Source organism: Haliotis rufescens, unplaced genomic scaffold, assembly GCF_023055435.1.
Source record: "Haliotis rufescens isolate VD_foot unplaced genomic scaffold, xgHalRufe1.0.p SCAF_6, whole genome shotgun sequence".
Classification (NCBI taxonomy): domain Eukaryota; kingdom Metazoa; phylum Mollusca; class Gastropoda; order Lepetellida; family Haliotidae; genus Haliotis; species Haliotis rufescens.
The window spans coordinates 12,872,284-12,891,299 of NW_025964334.1; the positions used below are offsets into that span (position 1 = coordinate 12,872,284).

General features: G+C 42.5%; 2 protein-coding genes across 7 annotated transcripts in view; one reads left to right on the forward strand and one right to left on the reverse strand.

The window, feature by feature from the left end:
• LOC124135478 (titin homolog) overlaps positions 1-839 on the reverse strand; it is a 47,166-nt gene extending 46,327 nt beyond the window's left edge. For all 3 annotated transcript variants that reach the window (XM_048386363.1, XM_048386364.1, XM_048386362.1), the window contains exons 1-2: positions 478-839; positions 282-370 (exon numbers count right to left, since the gene is read on the reverse strand). In XM_048386363.1, coding sequence (XP_048242320.1) covers positions 282-370; positions 478-661 — 273 coding nt within the window. In that variant the 5' untranslated portion in view covers positions 662-839. The remainder of the gene's footprint in view (positions 1-281; positions 371-477) is intronic.
• Positions 840-2,706: 1,867 nt separating this feature from the next.
• Positions 2,707-19,016, forward strand: part of LOC124135477 (microtubule-associated protein futsch-like) — a 30,588-nt gene continuing 14,278 nt past the window's right edge. The window contains exons 1-8 of one of the 4 annotated variants that reach the window (XM_046500843.2): positions 2,707-2,735; positions 6,259-6,505; positions 7,160-10,309; positions 15,134-15,279; positions 15,783-15,865; positions 16,367-16,568; positions 17,575-17,715; positions 18,654-18,784. In XM_046500843.2, the coding sequence (XP_046356799.2) occupies positions 6,379-6,505; positions 7,160-10,309; positions 15,134-15,279; positions 15,783-15,865; positions 16,367-16,568; positions 17,575-17,715; positions 18,654-18,784 (3,980 nt within the window). In that variant the 5' untranslated portion in view covers positions 2,707-2,735; positions 6,259-6,378. Of the gene's footprint in view, positions 2,736-2,755; positions 2,898-6,258; positions 6,506-7,159; positions 10,310-15,133; positions 15,280-15,782; positions 15,866-16,366; positions 16,569-17,574; positions 17,716-18,653; positions 18,785-19,016 lie in introns of those variants that run through there. The other 3 variants (XM_046500842.2, XM_046500844.2, XM_046500845.2) reach the window with 3 other exon arrangements.

Below are 19,016 nucleotides of genomic sequence, written 5' to 3' on the forward strand. Positions count from 1 at the left end.
GGTCCATTTGTAACAACACATATTTTGGATTCAAACAAAAACTGAGAAAACAAAAATCTAATAAAAGTGAAAATGTTTTTCTACTGAAGGCATTCTGATCAAAATCGTGATTAGAAAGAAAATATAATGAGCAATGTTATGACAGTTCTTGCACAAGGTAGCCTTCTATAAATAGAATGTAAAATAATTAATGCAACTCAAAATGCATTCGCTATTTGTGACAGGTTTGACCATTTCATCATCAAACCTTCTTTCTCAGGGAATCATTAAAAATATATTACCTCAATATCAAAATCAGGCAGGTCAAATGCAGCACGAAATAGAGAGCAAAAGTGGGCCACGCACGGAATTTCCCACCATTTGCGAATTTCTGCAATCAAAAAGAAACATGTCAATTTCCAGTTTCAGGTCATACACAATAAACATTCAAAATCGTCACGTATCAACACTTATTCAAACGAAGGCATCAAAGCTTACCATTCATGTCCTCTAAACTATACGTTGGTCCTTCATACGGTATTTCGACGTCTTCAGACGACACTTTCTCATCTGATACTTGTGTCTCTGTTGGCGACTTAACCTCGTCCGTGGCAGCTTCGGCTTCGTCGGAAATCAGTTCATTTTTCACCGCTGGGTCCGAGACGTCGGCCTCGGTCTCCATTTTCCCGGTTGATGGAGGCTTTGCAGAGTAGTTATACAGGAATAGGAATATCCTATGGATTCAGAAAGGTATGCATTCGTCAAATATACTGCTTCATTTGTCTCCTAGATCAGGAAACACTTTCAGCATTTTCCATCGGCGCATGTACGGTCGATCTCGTATCGCTTGACGAGACAGCATTGCATTCTGGGAGAAGGTGGTAAACACTTCCCGTGATGACTACTGTTAGTTATTAACGGCTTCTGATTGACCTACAGATTATAACGGATTGTTTTGATGGTTCTTTTTTTACAAATCAAATAAATTTAAGTAAAACATTTTGATTTGGGGGAAAGGGCTTTCCTATTCTTAAGTTAGGTTTTCCCAAAATCTTCTTTTATTTAGCAAACGCCCCTTGATTGGGGTGTTATAGAGAAAATGGCCCGAATTTTTGTTGTTGAATATGGTCTCAAATTTTGGAGAAAGTTAACGCAAATGTGGGAGAAATAAAACCAAAACAAATGGCTTCGTTACTTAGTTTACTTATTTTTAGACAATTAGTTAGACATATTTATTGATAGGCTGTTACTGATATTTGCGTCACATGGTCTGTGTGTCGCATGGTTTCCATCACAAACTCCCAACCCCAACGCTTCCTAACGTATTGCTCCATGGATGGCGCTGCACCCTTGCTGTAGGCTGGAGTATGTTATCTGCCCAGCCACGTACTGTTTCCACAAACGAAACAGCTGTCCACTTCTGTCCGACTTGTGAATGTGTGACACCAACATTCCTTCTGGTACCACCAGGATCTGTGTCGGAAGCTGCTTAATACACTTGTTGCCACGAACAGTCCTTTTAGCTGTGGTCAGGCTGATGCAAGTATAATACTTACTATATATACCCTTACTGTATGATCCTCACTAATCCTCACATTTCCAATAGTTCTAAAATTTCTAACCGCCCCCAAAAAATAACAATTAATACATGAGGCCAATTTGGGGCCATCGCTGTTCTGTATGTGTCAATGTCTCTGGCCTCTGGCTTTTTAAGTGACAATGGTTACAACTACTACTTGATAAACAAAACAACAATTCATAATATCAAATGGGAGACAAGGGTCTCGTGTAATAATTTTATATACTCACTAAGTTTTATTTCGGGCCACTTTCGGGTCAATTTTCTTCCATTCATGAAACCATTTGCTAAAAATATATGTGGCCATTTTGCTCCAAATTATCGGGGGCCATTGTGACCTGAACCCCTTGACTGGTTAACAACAACACGTTTTCTTCAGGGCAAACTCTTAATTTGGTTATCTCGTTCAAATCTAGCACAGCTGGATAACAAGACACATTTATCCAGTGCCATGCATATTGCACAAAACAAACAATTAGGGCGTAGGCAATAGACTGTGAAGTTAAGTTTAAAAGAAATGGAAATATTGACGGATTCCTGTAAGTTGTATTTCTAATGTTAGTGTTACACATAAAGATGATGCACATATTGGTGAGGTGACAACTGAACAATTATCGCAATCATTCTTATATATTGAATATTTATATTTTTCAAAATTATATTCAATGACTTATCTCGTCATATTCAGATTTATCCAGAATGGATTTTAATATACGGTAACCGTATCGAAAGGTTTTAAGCAATAGGATGGCCGTGTTAGTTTTAATTTAATGTCGATAATACGATGAATGTATATTTCACGATGTAGACACTATCTTATTTTGAAATTATTTATTGTTATTTTCTGTCATATCCTTGTTGTAGAATTGAAATGATTCAAAGAGAATTAAAGAAATCAAAACACACATACAGCAAGTGTAATATGACTTATTTCGATTTGTTCACATTTTAAAACTTCAATCCGAGCTACAGAGAAGTAGTTATTTTTAAATCATGCTGAAGAAATTATAGTTTATGTGTTTTTTAATGTTTCACATATATGTACCTGTATGCATTATTTATATCAATATGAAATTTGACACTGACGGTTACTCTCTGTGACGGGCACCTGTTGTTCCTTTGATAAACAGTCGTCATGTTGCTATCATCTTATCGCTAAAAATTTTACAAGATGGCGGTGAGTTGTTCAAGAACTTCTTAACTTGCGTTGGTTGTTCTATTATCAATGTGACACACAGTATGCATTATTTTTAGGTTGTAGTGTCCTTTGCTTGATTTGATTATTCCACAAGGTTCCCGCAACAGCCTATTGCTTAGTAGCTTCGAACAGGAGACAACCGTAAGTCTCGTAAACAAATTTGCTGATGACGAATTGTTTTGATAGTTGCATGAGGTTGGTGGAGCATTAATTTATCGTGTATAGAGTTGATATTGGCGTATTCTGAATTACGGTGTGTGGATTTTCTTGTGTACCTATCTCAGTCATAATGAGACATTTTATCGTCCAACAAGCCTTGATGCTCGGCTGAAATCCGGTAACGAAATGATGAGAAACCAACCAGTGATAGCAATATGATCTGCCAATATTACCCTGGTAATGGCACCAGGGTGATCAATTAATGACACTAAAAATAGTTTACAACTGCCATGTAACATATTCCAACACATGGCATAGTTTCCTTTCGTTTTGAAGCCATAATGACATCATTTGATCAACATGTTTTGATCCTATTGCCCCAGACTATTTTAATATCCTGGACTAGAGTCACAGCATTAGGGAAACTGAACATGCCAGGACATTGAATTATGTATTTGCAAGAATGTTTTCAGAATTTTGGATTTTTATAAGTGGTGAATATGCAGATGAGTTAAAGAATTGTTTTTGTTTCATTGTAAAAAAACATTGATGAGTTGTTTACTGATTCTGAAATTGGAGAAAGGCCATTTTTAGGTTCCCCTAGCCCTGCAACCCTATGCTACAGCAATACAGGTTAATCTTTTTAACTTAAGGCAAGAGATATCTTTATGAATAAGTTTTCTTAAACATCGTTAAATGTGACTGGTGGTGTGGATTGTTATCTATATACAGAAGTTAGAAGTAGGAAACCATTTGTAAACATCTAGCAAAATTCAAACAGGAAACTGAAAGTATCTTTGTAACTAGATCCAGATCTAGTAATCAGGTCTCCAGATAAACACTGGGTTGTTTCCCACATGTTATCATTCACATTAGGTATTGATGGTTTTCTGAGTATTCAATATAGTTTTACTCCCTTGGGACCAGTCTGTTGGATAGTTTTAAGCCAATGAGTAGACATTTCTTTTGATATAATCCTGCATAAAATGCTGTTTCAGGTGACTTCTAATTTGCATCTGTTCGTGTGCTGACCCACATGGGTCAAATTTCGCATACATAAGGTCCAATAAGTGAGACGGATCTGTTCACTGCAGTTTCAGTGTGTATAAGTTAATAAAAATCTGTAAGAATAGTACTTTTTAAAGAAGTAAAGGTGTGCAATATGAAAAGGCTACATTGGATAATAAAGCACAGTGTTGTTATGGTATTGGGTTTTTAAAAAATTTCATGTTTATTTGTATGTAAGCAACCCAAAGTAAATAGTGACATATTTACATATTTCGCTCAAATAGGCAGCTTATCTGGAGCTCAGTTGAAACTATGAGTATTCCATCATGGGATTAATCGGGTTATAGCGAAAACGGCACCTCAGCAAAACGTCACCGGGCGAAAACGGCACCGATTGGCGAAAACGGCACCTCGACTCGAGCGAAAACAGCACCTTATTATTATTTTTTTACCTTGGTCAAATAAATGATATTAAACTTACATTGTATCTTGCAAGCGCCAATAATTGTGAGATGTTAAAACAAGTTTACATTAGATACATTAGTGTAAATACATCTATGTAAATAAACCATATATATTACTACAAAAATCGTTGTTATCGTTATTAAAAATAGAGGTGCCGTTTTCGCCCGACTCATAGTAGCCGTTTTCGCCAAATGCGGTGCCGTTTTCGCCAGAGAAATCGGTGACGTTTTGCTGAGGTGCCGTTTTAGCCTGCACCCGGATTAATCTATGCTTTTCAGTTCCTGTGACAGGCAAATTGTAAAACAATACATTATTATTATACCAAACTTGAATTGTTTCTTTAGTGCTTAATTTCTTAAACTCAGTGGCATTTTTCTCATAATTTTCCATGTTTTATAAGTTTGAACTGTGAGAACATATATTAATAAAACCATTCAAAATCAAATGCGGGATTGCATTTAAGACATATTGTCATGATTGTTTTGTATTGTGTATATTTAAGTAGGTGATACAAAACATGATAAACCAAATTAACTTCACATCATGCATGTCTGGGATTTGCACCATAATGGAGGACAGAGTAAGATTGGAGAGCGTAGAGGAACAATCAGTTTATGATCCAAATTAAAAAGTCAGGATAAAATTATTAAACAAGAATTCATACACCCAAGACACAACACAGATGGGTTGCACAACAGGTGCACTAGCTGCACCACAAACTTTTCTGGAAAGTAAAAAAACAAGACATGTTCTCAGACCATGTCAGTTTAATTATTATACAACATATCTGTCAAAGAGGGATTTGATTTGTCTAGCTTGTATATAATGAAGATTACTGATCTATAGTGTACATTGCCAATCTTCTCTGTATACAGGTTAGCCAATCAAATCCCTGTAATTATTTACAGTGGTTCGATGCTCATGATATCAACCACTGGATTGTTTGGTCCAGACTCATTTATTTACAGACCGCCGTCATAAAGCTGAAATATTGCTGAGTGCGGCGTTAACAACAAACAAACCAAACCAAATCATTATTTACATCCAGGCTGTAGTGTACATACTCATTTTGAATTGATATTTTTCACAGCACAGTCTTGAATGGAAGTTCCCAGTTTGAAACTTGTGCCGTAAAGCTTGAGAAAGCTGATTTCTGTTTGGCTAATGTTGATTTCTTGTTTGCCTTTTCATTGGTCGGTCAAAGTTCGCGAAATGTCTTCCTGACGAGACCTGTAAAGGGGTAGTTCTCAGATCTACAGAGCTCCAGATAAGCTGCGTATCTGCGTGAAATATGCATCAGAAATGCAGAAATACACAGTAAAATATAATCCAAGCGTATCAAATACGCAACGAACATTACAGATACGCTACAAAAATAAAACTTGTGCGTATCATCAAAATATTGTGAAGTAACCCTGCGTATTCGATTAGCAAATCAGCAACTTATTTTTAAATTATAAACCGGCATTCCGTCAACCTTGCCAAACTCCACGATGACAGTTACATCATGATCATTTGCCATCACACTTTCTTGTGGAAGTATCGTGGTATTTTTGAGTCCTATAAAGCTCTCGAACCCACACGACACCAGTTTGCAGGGACTAGATGAATAGTGTTTTTAAATATTTAACTTTAATACCCACATTTGTAAAAACTAGTGGGTAACAGAAATTTGAATACGCAGATAGAATTACTGATACCCAATGATTTTAAGATGCATGGGTAAAATACCCACAACACCAAAAGCTTATCTGGAGCTCTGGATCTATGTGTAGCCGTAGCAAGAGTTTGGACCTTATTCTATTGAGATCGAGTTCTGTTCAATTCAGTGTTAAACCCAACTGACACTAAATATGTTTATGTGTTGCAGGTGCAGACAATGAGTTGTCAGCTTCTCTTTGTACAGTCAGCCCTGCCTTGATGAAGTGAGAGTCCCACCAGTATCAGAACATTGAAGCCTGCTACAGCAGCTGAGCTAGCAGTGCCCACAATGGACCCAAACCCCTGGAATTACAACCAGGCCTACAGCAGAATCAGCTCGGGCAGTCTCCCTGCTAGTCATGGAGGCATCAATCGACTCGACTTCCCCCTCCTCGACCAGGCCACGCTCAGTTCAGGTGGGTTCACAGCATTAGAAACTAACAATATAATGTTAACATTTATAAGTTTCTAATAGTCCTAATGATACCTTAACTATTGGGCAGTTTGGCAAGGACTACGGGACTAGTGCGAATTTCTAACACTGGTTCATCTCATGCAGCAAGACCCCGTTGGGATTCTGGAGTGGAAAATGTCCCCAGCAAGCTGTGCTGGCTACTAAATGGATAAGGTGGTCCACATCACCTCCGTGGTTGATTGTGTGTCACTTCCCCAATGGAGTGGGATGTACTCATGATATCAGTCATTGGATTGTCTGGACCTGTTCCACAAAGTTATATAAGCGTTAATACTGTTGTAAGCCTTTGTTAAAGTATGGGAGTTACTATCACCTTAGCGCTAAGATGGCATTGTGGAATCCAGGTTTGATTATTTATAGGCCGCTATTATGTGGCTGAAATATTAGTGAGTGCAGCATTAAATAACAATCAAAACATAAATCAAGGTACCATATTCAAGACCCTTTGGGGAACCGAATTAGAATATGTCCCCAGCACTCTTATTGTTTGTCATGAATGTAAAACCCTCAAAAGTTGATTGTTGAGGAAGTTATTTCTGATTTGTCATTTAAAAACATACCAATGAAGTCTATAGTTTTGGATTGTTTGTTTCAGGTTTTGGCCTCTCACCATCTCTGTCCCCCCATGCCAACCTGACATCCCGGTCCCTGGGTGGTCTGTCGGGGGTGAATTACCCTGGCCACCCTCTGCACACCACCATGCCACAGTTCCTGGACCCCATGGCACCATTGCAAGCCTCCTTCTCAAGCCAGCCCACATACAAACCAATGTCCATGGGGCAGAACCCCTTCCCGTTTGACAGCCCGGGACGATCCTCATCAGAGATCCCTGTCACTTACTCTCCCGCTCGCTACTCGACGGGGACACCTAGTTTGTCAGCACACACCAAATCCCCTCTGTTTTCTCCACAAGAACTGACATCTCCGAAGGATCTGGTAACATCTTTTGCAGCATCCTCTCAAAGTCTTGCTGCTGAGACAAGCCCGAAAGGCTGGGGATTATCTAACTTCCTCCCAACACCAACAACACCATTTGGAAACATATCGGATGCTCTGCCCAGCGACTTTGGCTTGACTCTTCCTCAACCTCAGCAGACACCTCCACCAGCACACAGCTCGGGCAGCCGTATTAACCCAATCCAGAGGAATCCATACACAGCAGACATGTTATTTGCTGAAAGTACCCGACCAGTCAAAAATCCCCAACCCCTCCACTCACCAAGAGATCCGTCACCCTTCACCAGCGTAAGCAGCAGTAACTATGGGCGGCTCTCAGATGCTATCCAGTCCCCCAAGACCAGCCTGCCAGGCCAAACACCTCACAGTTACACAGCCTCACCACCGGAGATTGAGGACCTGTCCTCCCACTCACAGACTCACCCCATCTATAGCTCCTATATGTCCACATCTTACAATTCTATACCATCCGGCAACCCTGTGTATAGTTCTTCTCAGCTACAACAGGACATGGACTACGATCCTGTCAGCCCAGCTACACCTTTGTCTGAGGCCCCTCAGCCTAATGACAACCCATTCACCACTGTCTCACTGCAAGATCTGGCGGCACTGGGCACAGCACAGAGTCCAGTCCACGAGAAACCTCACCAAAGAGAAACGAATCGAGACAATATTTTAAGTCGTGAAAGTGTTCTTCTTCATCAAGAGAGTATGTTGCATGCTTCCCTTGAAAAATCAAATAGAATGTCTAAAGAATCCGCCCATGTCCAAAGCTTACCATCTCACATGACAATGCAGCACACATCACCTGGAATCCACAACGGGCAGAACATACAGAACGCTGCCAGTCCAATGCAGCAGTCGCCTATCAGTGTTGGGAGCCCTCAGATTCCCATGTCTGTGTCCAGCCCTCAGGTTGCCATGCCGCTCGGGAGTCCCCAGAGTCTCATGCCCAGCTCCACTGTTGTGCAGGCTCCCCCGCCAGTTCAGGCAATGGCCGATTCTACAACGAAACCAAAGCGGGGAGGAAGAGGAAGCAGAGGGGGAAGGGGCGTTGGAGGAAGAGCAAGGAGGAAGAAAGATGAGGAGAATAATTCCTTTATGGGAGAGATCCAACAGCCTCCTATATTTGCCAATGAAATTGCTCAACATCAACAGGCACCTCGTCAGCCACATCCAGCATACAGTGACATGGGGCACTCAGCTTACCGACCAGACAGCCGTCAGCCGGAGATGAACCAGACCTTCCTGCACTCCGACATGGGCGTGGAGCCCACTCTAACTCAAGGCCTTCAGAGACAGATGTCTGCTGGACAGACAGAACCCATGCAGAGATCGCCCCTGGAAGAGAGTCTGGTCAGTGTGCAGCAGCAACAACAGCAGTCCATTCAGGACCAGATGACGCATAGGACCATGACAATGTCGGAAGATCTGCTGAGTCGTCATTCCTCCATGTCGTCTCTGAACAGTGGCCATCAAGCATCACCAATGCAGGAAGCTCTGTCCATGAACCACCAGCCTACCTACTGTGACAATATGGTGAGCGTGCAGCACTCCTCACCCCTCACCAACCCATCACCACCGAACCAGATGACGGTGGACAGTTCCCATGTTGTCCGAAACACAGACAGTTCCAGTATGACGAGCCACTCTGCTCTCTCCGACTCTTCTATTGATCAAAGAGGCTCGGTGCTCAGTGCTGTCAGAGAGACTGATGCCATCATGTCAGGGGCTGACCAGTACAACATCAACGGATTTGTGGACACTCCATTCATGGATCAACTGGCAGACACGCCCCAAGCTGTGACCCAGCCAATGAACTACCAGCAGCAAGGTCACATGACCATGATGGACAAGAATATCATGTCACCAGATATGAACAATCCCAACTCATTTCAGGATGCAATGAATAATGGCATGCACATGTCCCAGTTCGGAAGTACGTTTCAAATGCCCCAGGAACAGCACCATCTGGCCAGTCTGGACATGAACGCAGTTAGCCAGGCTGGGTCGACCATCGATGAGGCCACTTTTTCCAGTCTATTTGGTTCGCCGCATAGTTCTGAAAAGGGACGGCGCAGGACCAAAGCTGAGCAGAAGTTGATGCCAATTGTTACCCCAAAGGTTGATGAAGATGATGAGCTGGCTCACTTGGCGTTGCCTCCGCCAGCCGCCAGTGATCCTATTTCCCAAGGGAATGAGGAAGTGAGGGTCAGGAAATCTTTTGGGAGTTCCTTCCAGGACTGCTTTCTCAACTATCTCATGGGGAAGAAGCAGGAGACTCTGGAGAGTCTCAGTAGTGCTACTATACATAAGAAACCACAGCTGCCAAAGTACTTCCCAGAGCCTAGGAGACCAAGGCCTCCATCACCACCCAAGAAAGATTCCAAACGGTCCAGCGGATCATCTGATGAAGGTTCGTTCTCGGGGGTCGGCTTCTCGGACAGTGATAGTAGTGAAGAGAGTGTAGCTAAGACAGTTCAAAATGTGATTTCTCAAATGAGTGATGATGACTCCAAGGACAAAGTGAAAAAATCCAAAGATTTGACAATTAGAATTTCTGTGCCATCTTTGAAAAAGTCCCCCCGTAGCGGGAGAGTGCGAGGTGCTAAAGCAACAAAGGCCCGGGGCTCTCGGGGGTCGAAGGTGAAAGGGAAGGGTGGTGCGGAGGTCGTAGACGGCACCCACCCTGCTGGGGAGGTTCCGCCAGCTGTAGAAGTGCCTGTCATCCAACCCAGAGAACGTATTTCGAGGAGGGCCAAGGAGAAGGCACTGCAGAAGAAAAAGAGTAAGTTTACAGACCTTGTATCCATGAAGTTCGCAATGGTAAAATATTCCAGGGGGTTACTTGCACAATTCACCAGTGGATTGTTTGAATAACCATACAGCCTTTGAAATTCATGCTAGCCCTCTAGCCCATGACGACTAAATTGTGAAGATAAATAATAATCAAATAAAGGTCGTCCTCATCGACTAGTAGCATTTGAGGGCTTTAATTCTGAACCACTTTTCAATGCTTTAATTTTGCTACAACTGTGAAAATGACAGAATATGTAAACAAAGTAAACATGTTTGGTTGAAAAAGAATTTCTAAGGCTGTCATGCTTGGTGTTCATGTGGGGAAAACAATTCTTGTGTTAAGAATCCCTTAAAAAATCATCCTTGATCATCTAGTATATTATATCTCCATTCTGGTGTGTTAGCCCCATCCACCACCATAGCTTCATTTTGAGACCAGTTTGAATGACATGAGGGTATAAATAGTCATCCACTAAGGAAGGATCTATGCCCAACTCTCATTCAGAAGACAGTTTCATTGGTTGTTAATTTCAAGCATATCAGAGAGAAAGTCTGTGCTCAGTAGGTGATAAGGGAGACTGTTCTGTTGTGCTTGTTTGTTGTTTAATGGCGCACACAGCAATATTCCAGCTGTATGACAGTGGTCTGTAAATAGTTGAGTTAAACATCAAACGAGGCAGATTGAATGTTCTGTACTTTGTGAGACAGTTTGACTTTACCTGAGGTAACAAGTATATCACTTCCAGGAGCCATGTACTCTTCCTCTCCAACATTATACCACTAAAAGGGGATACAACCCTCGTAGACCCCCTTCACATCTCATATATATCACTGTTGTAAACAAATGACTGATCAATTGCAAAGAATATATAATTCTTAAGGTACTTAGTGATAGGCACCAACTACATATACCTTAACACTTACTGCCTGCCTGCCACAATTAGGAGAGCCTGTCATGTGTAAGACACATGCCAGGGATTTGTCTAGGATTCTAATCTAAATGCCCTGGCAGGTAAATATAAAAAAAATATATATATATATAAATTATGTTGTTCAAAATTGGGTTTTTTAATATTTTCTCACTTTAGAGGCTGGCCTATTTTGCCATTTTCTTGTGAGTCTGCATTCAATGCAATGATATATAACTGAGAATTTCATCCTCTTCCTAATTTGTCTTACCACCCCTTAGTAATTAAATTGGGAAACTTTTAATTACATTGAAAAGTGGCATTAAAATGAAAGTCACTCACTCCCCAGTGGACCCGTGAAGATCCGGTGTAGAATAGGCCTTCAGCAACCCATGCTTGCCGTAAAAGGCGGCTAACGGTCGGGTGGTCAGGCTCGCTGACTTGGTTGATGCATGTCTTCGATCCCAATTGTGTGGATTGATGCTCATGATGTCAATCACTGGATTGTCTGGTCCAGACTTGATTATTTACAGATCGTCATCATATAGCTGGAACATTGCTGAGTGCAGTGTTAAACAACAAACAAACAAACACTCCCCAGTGGGGATCCTTGTTTAGAATTGGTCTTCAGCAGACTGCTGGTCATAAGAGACAATTAATGGTTCGTGTGTTCAGACTTTGTGACTTGGTTAATTGTGTGTCATCGTACCAGACAGTACGGATCATAACTCACAATATTAATCACTGGATTGTCTGGTCCAGGGTCAATTATTTACAGGCCGCATCATGTAGCTGGAATGTTTGGGCGTGAGGCGTTAAACAGCAAACACATTGACACACTCACTCACTCAACTACCATAAAAGGCCAGGAGACAATTATAGGAGCCAGGTGAAGCCGTGCCTAGTCAGTAAACAGCAAACACACCGACACACACACACACACACTCACTCACTCACTCACTCACTCACTCACTCACTCACTCACTCACTCACTCACTCACTCACTCACTCACTCACTCACTCACTCACTCACTCACTCACTCACTCACTCACTCACTCACTCACTCACTCAACTACCATAAAAGGCCAGGAGACAATTATAGGAGCCAGGTGAAGCCGTGCCTAGTCAGTAAACAGCAAACACACCGACACACTCACTCACTCACTCACTCACTCACTCCACTACCATAAAAGGCCAGGAGACAATTATAGGAGCCAGAGGAAGCCGTGCCTAGTCAGTAAACAGCAAACACACCGACACACTCACTCACTCACTCACTCACTCACTCACTCACTCACTCACTCACTCACTCAACTACCATAAAAGGGCAGGAGACAATTATAGGAGCCAGGTGAAGCCGTGTCTAGTCAGTAAACAGCAAACACACCGACACACTCACTCACTCACTCACTCACTCACTCACTCAACTACCATAAAAGGGCAGGAGACAATTATAGGAGCCAGGTGAAGCCATGTCTAGTCAGTAAACAGCAAACACACAGACATACTCACTCACTCACTCACTCCACTACCATAAAAGGGCAGGAGACAATTATAGGAGCCAGGTGAAGCCGTGTCTAGTCAGTAAACAGCAAACACACCGACACACTCACTCACTCACTCACTCACTCACTCACTCACTCCACTACAATAAAAGGGCAGGAGACAATTATAGGAGCCAGAGGAAGCCGTGTCTAGTCAGTAAACAGCAAACACACAGACACACTCACTCACTCACTCCACTACCATAAAAGGGCAGGAGACAATTATAGGAGCCAGGTGAAACCGTTTTAGTCAGTAAACAGCAAACACACAGACACACTCACTCACTCACTCACTCACTCACTCACTCACTCCACTACAAAAAAAGGCCTGGAGACAATTATAGGAGCCAGAGGAAGCCGTGTCTAGTCAGTAAACAGCAAACACACAGACACACTCACTCACTCACTCCACTACCATAAAAGGCCAGAATTCAATTATAGGAGCCAGGTGAAGCCGTGTCTAGTCAGTAAACAGCAAACACACAGACATACCCACTCACTCACTCACTCACTCCACTACCATAAAAGGGCAGGAGACAATTATAGGAGCCAGGTGAAGCCATGTCTAGTCAGTAAACAGCAAACACACAGACACACTCACTCACTCACTCACTCCACTACTATAAAAGGCCAGGATTCAATTATAGGAGTCAGGTGAAGCCGTGTCTAGTCAGTAAACAGCAAACACACAGACATACTTACTCACTCACTCACTCCACTACCATAAAAGGCCAGGATTCAATTATAGGAGTCAGGTGAAGCCGTGTCTAGTCAGTAAACAGCAAACACACAGACACACTCACTTACTCACTCCACTACCATAAAAGGCCAGGATTCAATTATAGGAGCCAGGTGAAGCCGTGTCTAGTCAGTAAACAGCAAACACACAGACACACTCACTCACTCACTCCACTACCATAAAAGGCCAGGATTCAATTATAGGAGCCAGGTGAAGCCGTGTCTAGTCAGTAAACACTCACTCACTCACTCACTCACTCACTCACTCCACTACCATAAAATGGCAGGGGACAATTATAGGAGCCAGGTGAAGCCGTGTCTAGTCAGTAAACAGCAAACACACAGACACACTCACTCACTCACTCACTCACTCACTCCACTACCATAAAAGGGCAGGAGACAATTATAGGAGCCAGGTGAAGCCGTGTCTAGTCAGTAAACAGCAAACACACAGACACACTCACTCACTCACTCCACTACCATAAAAGGGCAGGAGACAATTATAGGAGCCAGGTGAAGCCGTGTCTAGTCAGTAAACAGCAAACACACAGACATACTCACTCACTCACTCACTCACTCACTCACTCACTCACTCCACTACCATAAAAGGGCAGGAGACAATTAAAGGAGCCAGGTGAAGCCGTGTCTAGTCAGTAAACAGCAAACACACAGACACACTCACTCACTCACACACTCACTCACTCACTCACTCACTCACTCACTCCACTACCATAAAAGGGCAGGAGACAATTATAGGAGCCAGGTGAAGCCGTATCTAGTCAGTAAACAGCAAACACACAGACACACTCACTCACTCACTCACTCACTCACTCACTCACTCACTCACTCACTCCACTACCATAAGAGGGCAGGAGACAATTATAGGAGCCAGGTGAAGCTGTGTCTAGTCAGTAAACAGCAAACACACATACATACTCACTCACTCACTCACTCACTCCACTACCATAAAAGGCCAGGAGACAATTATAGGAGCCAGGTGAAGCCGTGTCTAGTCAGTAAACAGCAAACACACAGACACTCACTCACTCACTCCACTACCATAAAAGGGCAGGAGACAATTATAGGAGCCAGGTGAAGGCGTGTCTAGTCAGTAAACAGCAGACACACTCACTCACTCACTCACTCACTCACTCACTCACTCACTCACTCACTCACTCACTCACTCACCTCACTACCATAAAAGGGCAGGGGACAATTATAGGAGCCAGGTGAAGGTGTGTCTAGTCAGTAAACAGCAAACACACTGACACACTCACTCACTCACTCACTCACTCACTCACTCCACTACCATAAAAGGGCAGGGGACAATTATAGGAGCCAGGTGAAGGCGTGTCTAGTCAGTAAACAGCAAACACACAGACATACTCACTCACTCACTCACTCACTCACTCACTCACTCACTCACTCACTCACTCACTCACTCACTCACTCACTCACTCACTCACTCACTCACTCACTCACTCACTCACTCACTCCACTACCATAAAAGGCCAGGAGACAATTATAGGAGCCAGGTGAAGCTGTGTTTAGTCAATACAATGGTTTCTTGCTACCCATTCTCTACCTTGTTTCTATATCCAACATTTCTGTACCTGGTGCAGAAGTTTCCAAACCTGGTGTTACAGAGCCTTCTGACGCCTCGTCCAGCAGCAGCTCGGATGACGAGAACATCAAGAGTATCACCAAAGAGGAGTCGGAGAAGGATTACGATTCTGATAAAGACCCTGCCTGGACACCGTTTGAAGTTGTGAGTAGTGTAGACGGGAGTAGTTGTCAGTCTCAGGACATAACAGCTTGTGAGTAGTGCGACTACCTCAGAACTTGCTTCTAATCGTTCCTGACGTCACAGACATTTATGAAAAGGTGAAAGATACCTTGATGTATAGCTTATGTCAATTAAAATATGTACAAAAAATACAAAATTAAGTGGTGCCCTTGAGGTTTTTCCTGTATACTTGAATAGAGAGTCCCCTAAACTTGCAAAAGTCTCTAACTTTTGACATTTGGGTTGTGACAAGGACTTCATGTCAATTTTCAAAACTGAAACCTAAAAATTATTCATTTTGGAAAAAGTAAATTCTTTTCCTATTTTGTACAATATGAAACCAAAAAGGACTAACGATTGGAAATGCAGCATTGCTGTAAACTTTGCCCCAGCTAAATAATGCTAGGTGAGCTGCAGGGCGTGTTTGCTTTGTTTCTGTGACTAACTTGTCACATGATGTCTGAACACGTCTGGTTTTTTTGCAGGATATCAGGCAGCCTACGTATGATGATACGATGTTAGACAAACCAAAACGTCTGCGGAGAATATCAGCAAAAGGCCGGACACAGTAAGTCATGTGACCTGAATCTTATGCCTGCTTCCTGACAATGACAGCTCTTTATTTAGTCAGTCTCCCGCGGTTGTGGTTATCCTGTGATAACATACTGTAAACTACGTTCATAACGAACACGCTTATAACGAACTGACGGATATAACAAAAAGTGTTTTGATCCCGTCCATTTGTTGTATATATGCTGTATATATGCCTATAACGAACTACGGTTATAACAAACTAAAATTTGTGGTCCCTTTGAGTAATAACCGTAGTTTTCTTTAGATAATGTTAACTGAAAATCTTTTCAGTCTAATTAGTTTTTCAAATTTTTACCACTTTCTGTATTAGGTCATCACCCCAAGTTAAATAAATAAGGCAATAGTTGTGTTTTTGACAAAATGATAACTGATCAGTTTACCTGTTTAGTGGCAGTTTACTTTGGAGTGTCATTACTGGTCAAACAACGTCTTGAACAGCCCTGATATGCACACCTTTTCTCTTTTTCTTTTCAAGTCCATTGATGTTTTCCAGACGATCTCGAAATCGAAGCGCAGGTCAGAGGAGACCCTCAGACGTGCCCCCCGATCTGACCCCAGCAATGTCTCCTCCCAAGGTCGCCAAGTTCTCTCCCCTTGACACAGGCAGTGTCACAGCGGGGACACTTCTGTCAAAGACAAACAGTATCACCTCTAATCAGGATTCTGAAGATTTCATGGTGTGTACTCCAAGAAACCTGACAATATTCATGGGCATTGCTTTTAGATTACTTCAAGATAGTGTGTGTTGCCAAGAGCTTTCTAGCAGTTTGACATTTTGCCCTTTGCAAATTTCTTTTCAAGATCTAAAGTAAATTATACATTGACAGAAGCACCACCATGCAATATGTGCCATGGCTTTGTATGTCTATAGGCCTGTGGCCTTAGAGCCTATATCGCCATGCAGAGTTGCGTCCCCTGGACACGCCAGAAACCTATGATTGTTGGTTCGAATTCCGGTTCACCCCGATTATGTTTCTAGGTTTGTCAGCACCATACCCGTGCTCGTGGGTTTCACCAAAGTGGTAAGACCTGCATCACTTCGGGCTTTCCTCCCACATTAACTGACACGCCGTGATATAACTGAAATACTGTTAAAAAGCGGCGTTAAACCCAACTCACTCACTCACTCATTCACCTTAGAGCCTATAAATAAATTCATCATTATATATATATGCTGCCTCAACAGGATGCTTGTACAGGCTGTTATGGTGGTTATTGACCAGCACCATTACTGGTGTGTAGATATTATAAGGTGATAATTGTGCTTCATTGTATTTTGATGCTAATCTTTCCTCACACCATCGACCACTGATTAATGTGGTTCATGATTGACTATTTTACCTATTTGCTGACCTTGGTGCTGTGCTGGCCATTGTCATGTGGCTGAGAGTTAAACATGATTCCGTCACTCAACATTTCCTTGATGTAGAATTATACTACTCAAAAGAAGTTAAGGAACAGCTGATTCTTTCATAATGCTATGGTCAATGTGTCATGCCATGGTAGACTACCCCAAGAACTATAGTAATATGAAAGAATCGGGTGGTCCTTAACTTCTTTCGAGTAGTATACTTCTTCCTTGAATGTATCGACAGGCGAGGCAGGTGGAACTGTCCTCACATAGACCATGGTGGAGAAGACCCATTGCTGACTATTGACAACTGTAACATTTGAATATTTCAGATAGGGAAGTTTATTCTTGAGAAGAAGGATATGCATAATTATGAGAGCTACCCTATCTGGAAGATTGAGCAGGGCAGGATGATCCACAAGTACGAGATCCTCTCGGAGGATGGCAACATCCGGCACAAAGCCGTATCAACAGTGAGTACAGTACAACAGTTGTAGCTGTGGATCTCCAGCATCAGTCTTGGAAATAAGCATGAAAGTCAAATGGTTTTCTCCATAATCCTAAATCACAGATCACAGATGGCCAAGTCCTCTAAGTCACCACATGTCACTGTGCAGAGTTGTGTCCCTTTAAACATGCCAGAATCCTATGACCATGGTTCGAGTCCCAGATTTGCCCTGGTTATCTTTCTAGGCTTCTCACCACTATACCTGCCCTCATGGATTTCAGTTAAGTGGTAGACTTTGGCCTTTCCTTCCAGATGTAGGTGGCTTTGTATAACTGAACTGCCTCCCTTGTCTAAGTGGTAGAGCGTCCGCCCAGAGTGCGGTAGGACGGGGGTCGTGCCAAAAGACGTTCAAAGATGGTACTTGTTACCCTGCCTTGTGCTGGGCATTAAGGGGCTAAAACAAGGACTGGTCGGCTCAAAGTCTGTATACTGTGTCTGAGTGGGGTATTCATGTTAAACTGCGGCATGGTATCTTAGTGGGCTAGCACTATAAACTTAGCACTAGTCCAGACGAGTACAGCAATCCACACACACTTGCATGCACGTCACTAAATAAGCCCAGTTATCTTGAACGCGATGTTAAACCCTATTTCAACTCACCTGATGTCACTAAAAAACTGACTTACTGTATGAACAATGAACTTTTAAATATGACAACATTTGGGATCCTGGGTTCAAATGGGTCCCCAGCAACCTATGCTGGTTGTAAGAGCCGACTTAATGGATCGGGTGGTCAGACTCAGTCACTTGGTTGATTGCACGTCATCTTTTCTCAACGACTTGAATCCTTGCTCATGATATCAATCGCTTGGTTCTGTGGCCATCACATAGCAAGAACACAGCTAGCTGACTGCGTGCATTAAGCAATTAAAACTCAGTATGCCAAAATTTCTTCATTTCCAGTATTCTAGTTGGATGCCAACTATGCGAGACCAGTTCGTGCCAATCAAAGTGAAGCTTATATCCAGTCGGGACGCGGTGGAAATTGTTGAGGTGACCGAAGAGTATCGACCTAAGCCCCCTACAGATGGCAGGTGGGTAGTTTGTTGGACAGTGTATTGCCAAAACCATTGCATTGCAATACATTGTGATACAGGTATCTGTGGGTAGTTTGTTGGACTGTGTATTGCCCAAACCATTGCATTGCAATACATTGTGATACGGGTATCTGTACTGCGATACATATTGTGATATATTGGGAGCTAAAGTGTGTAGTCTTTGCCATGGATACAGTTGAGATAACAGCGTGAGTGAGAAATTAATTCT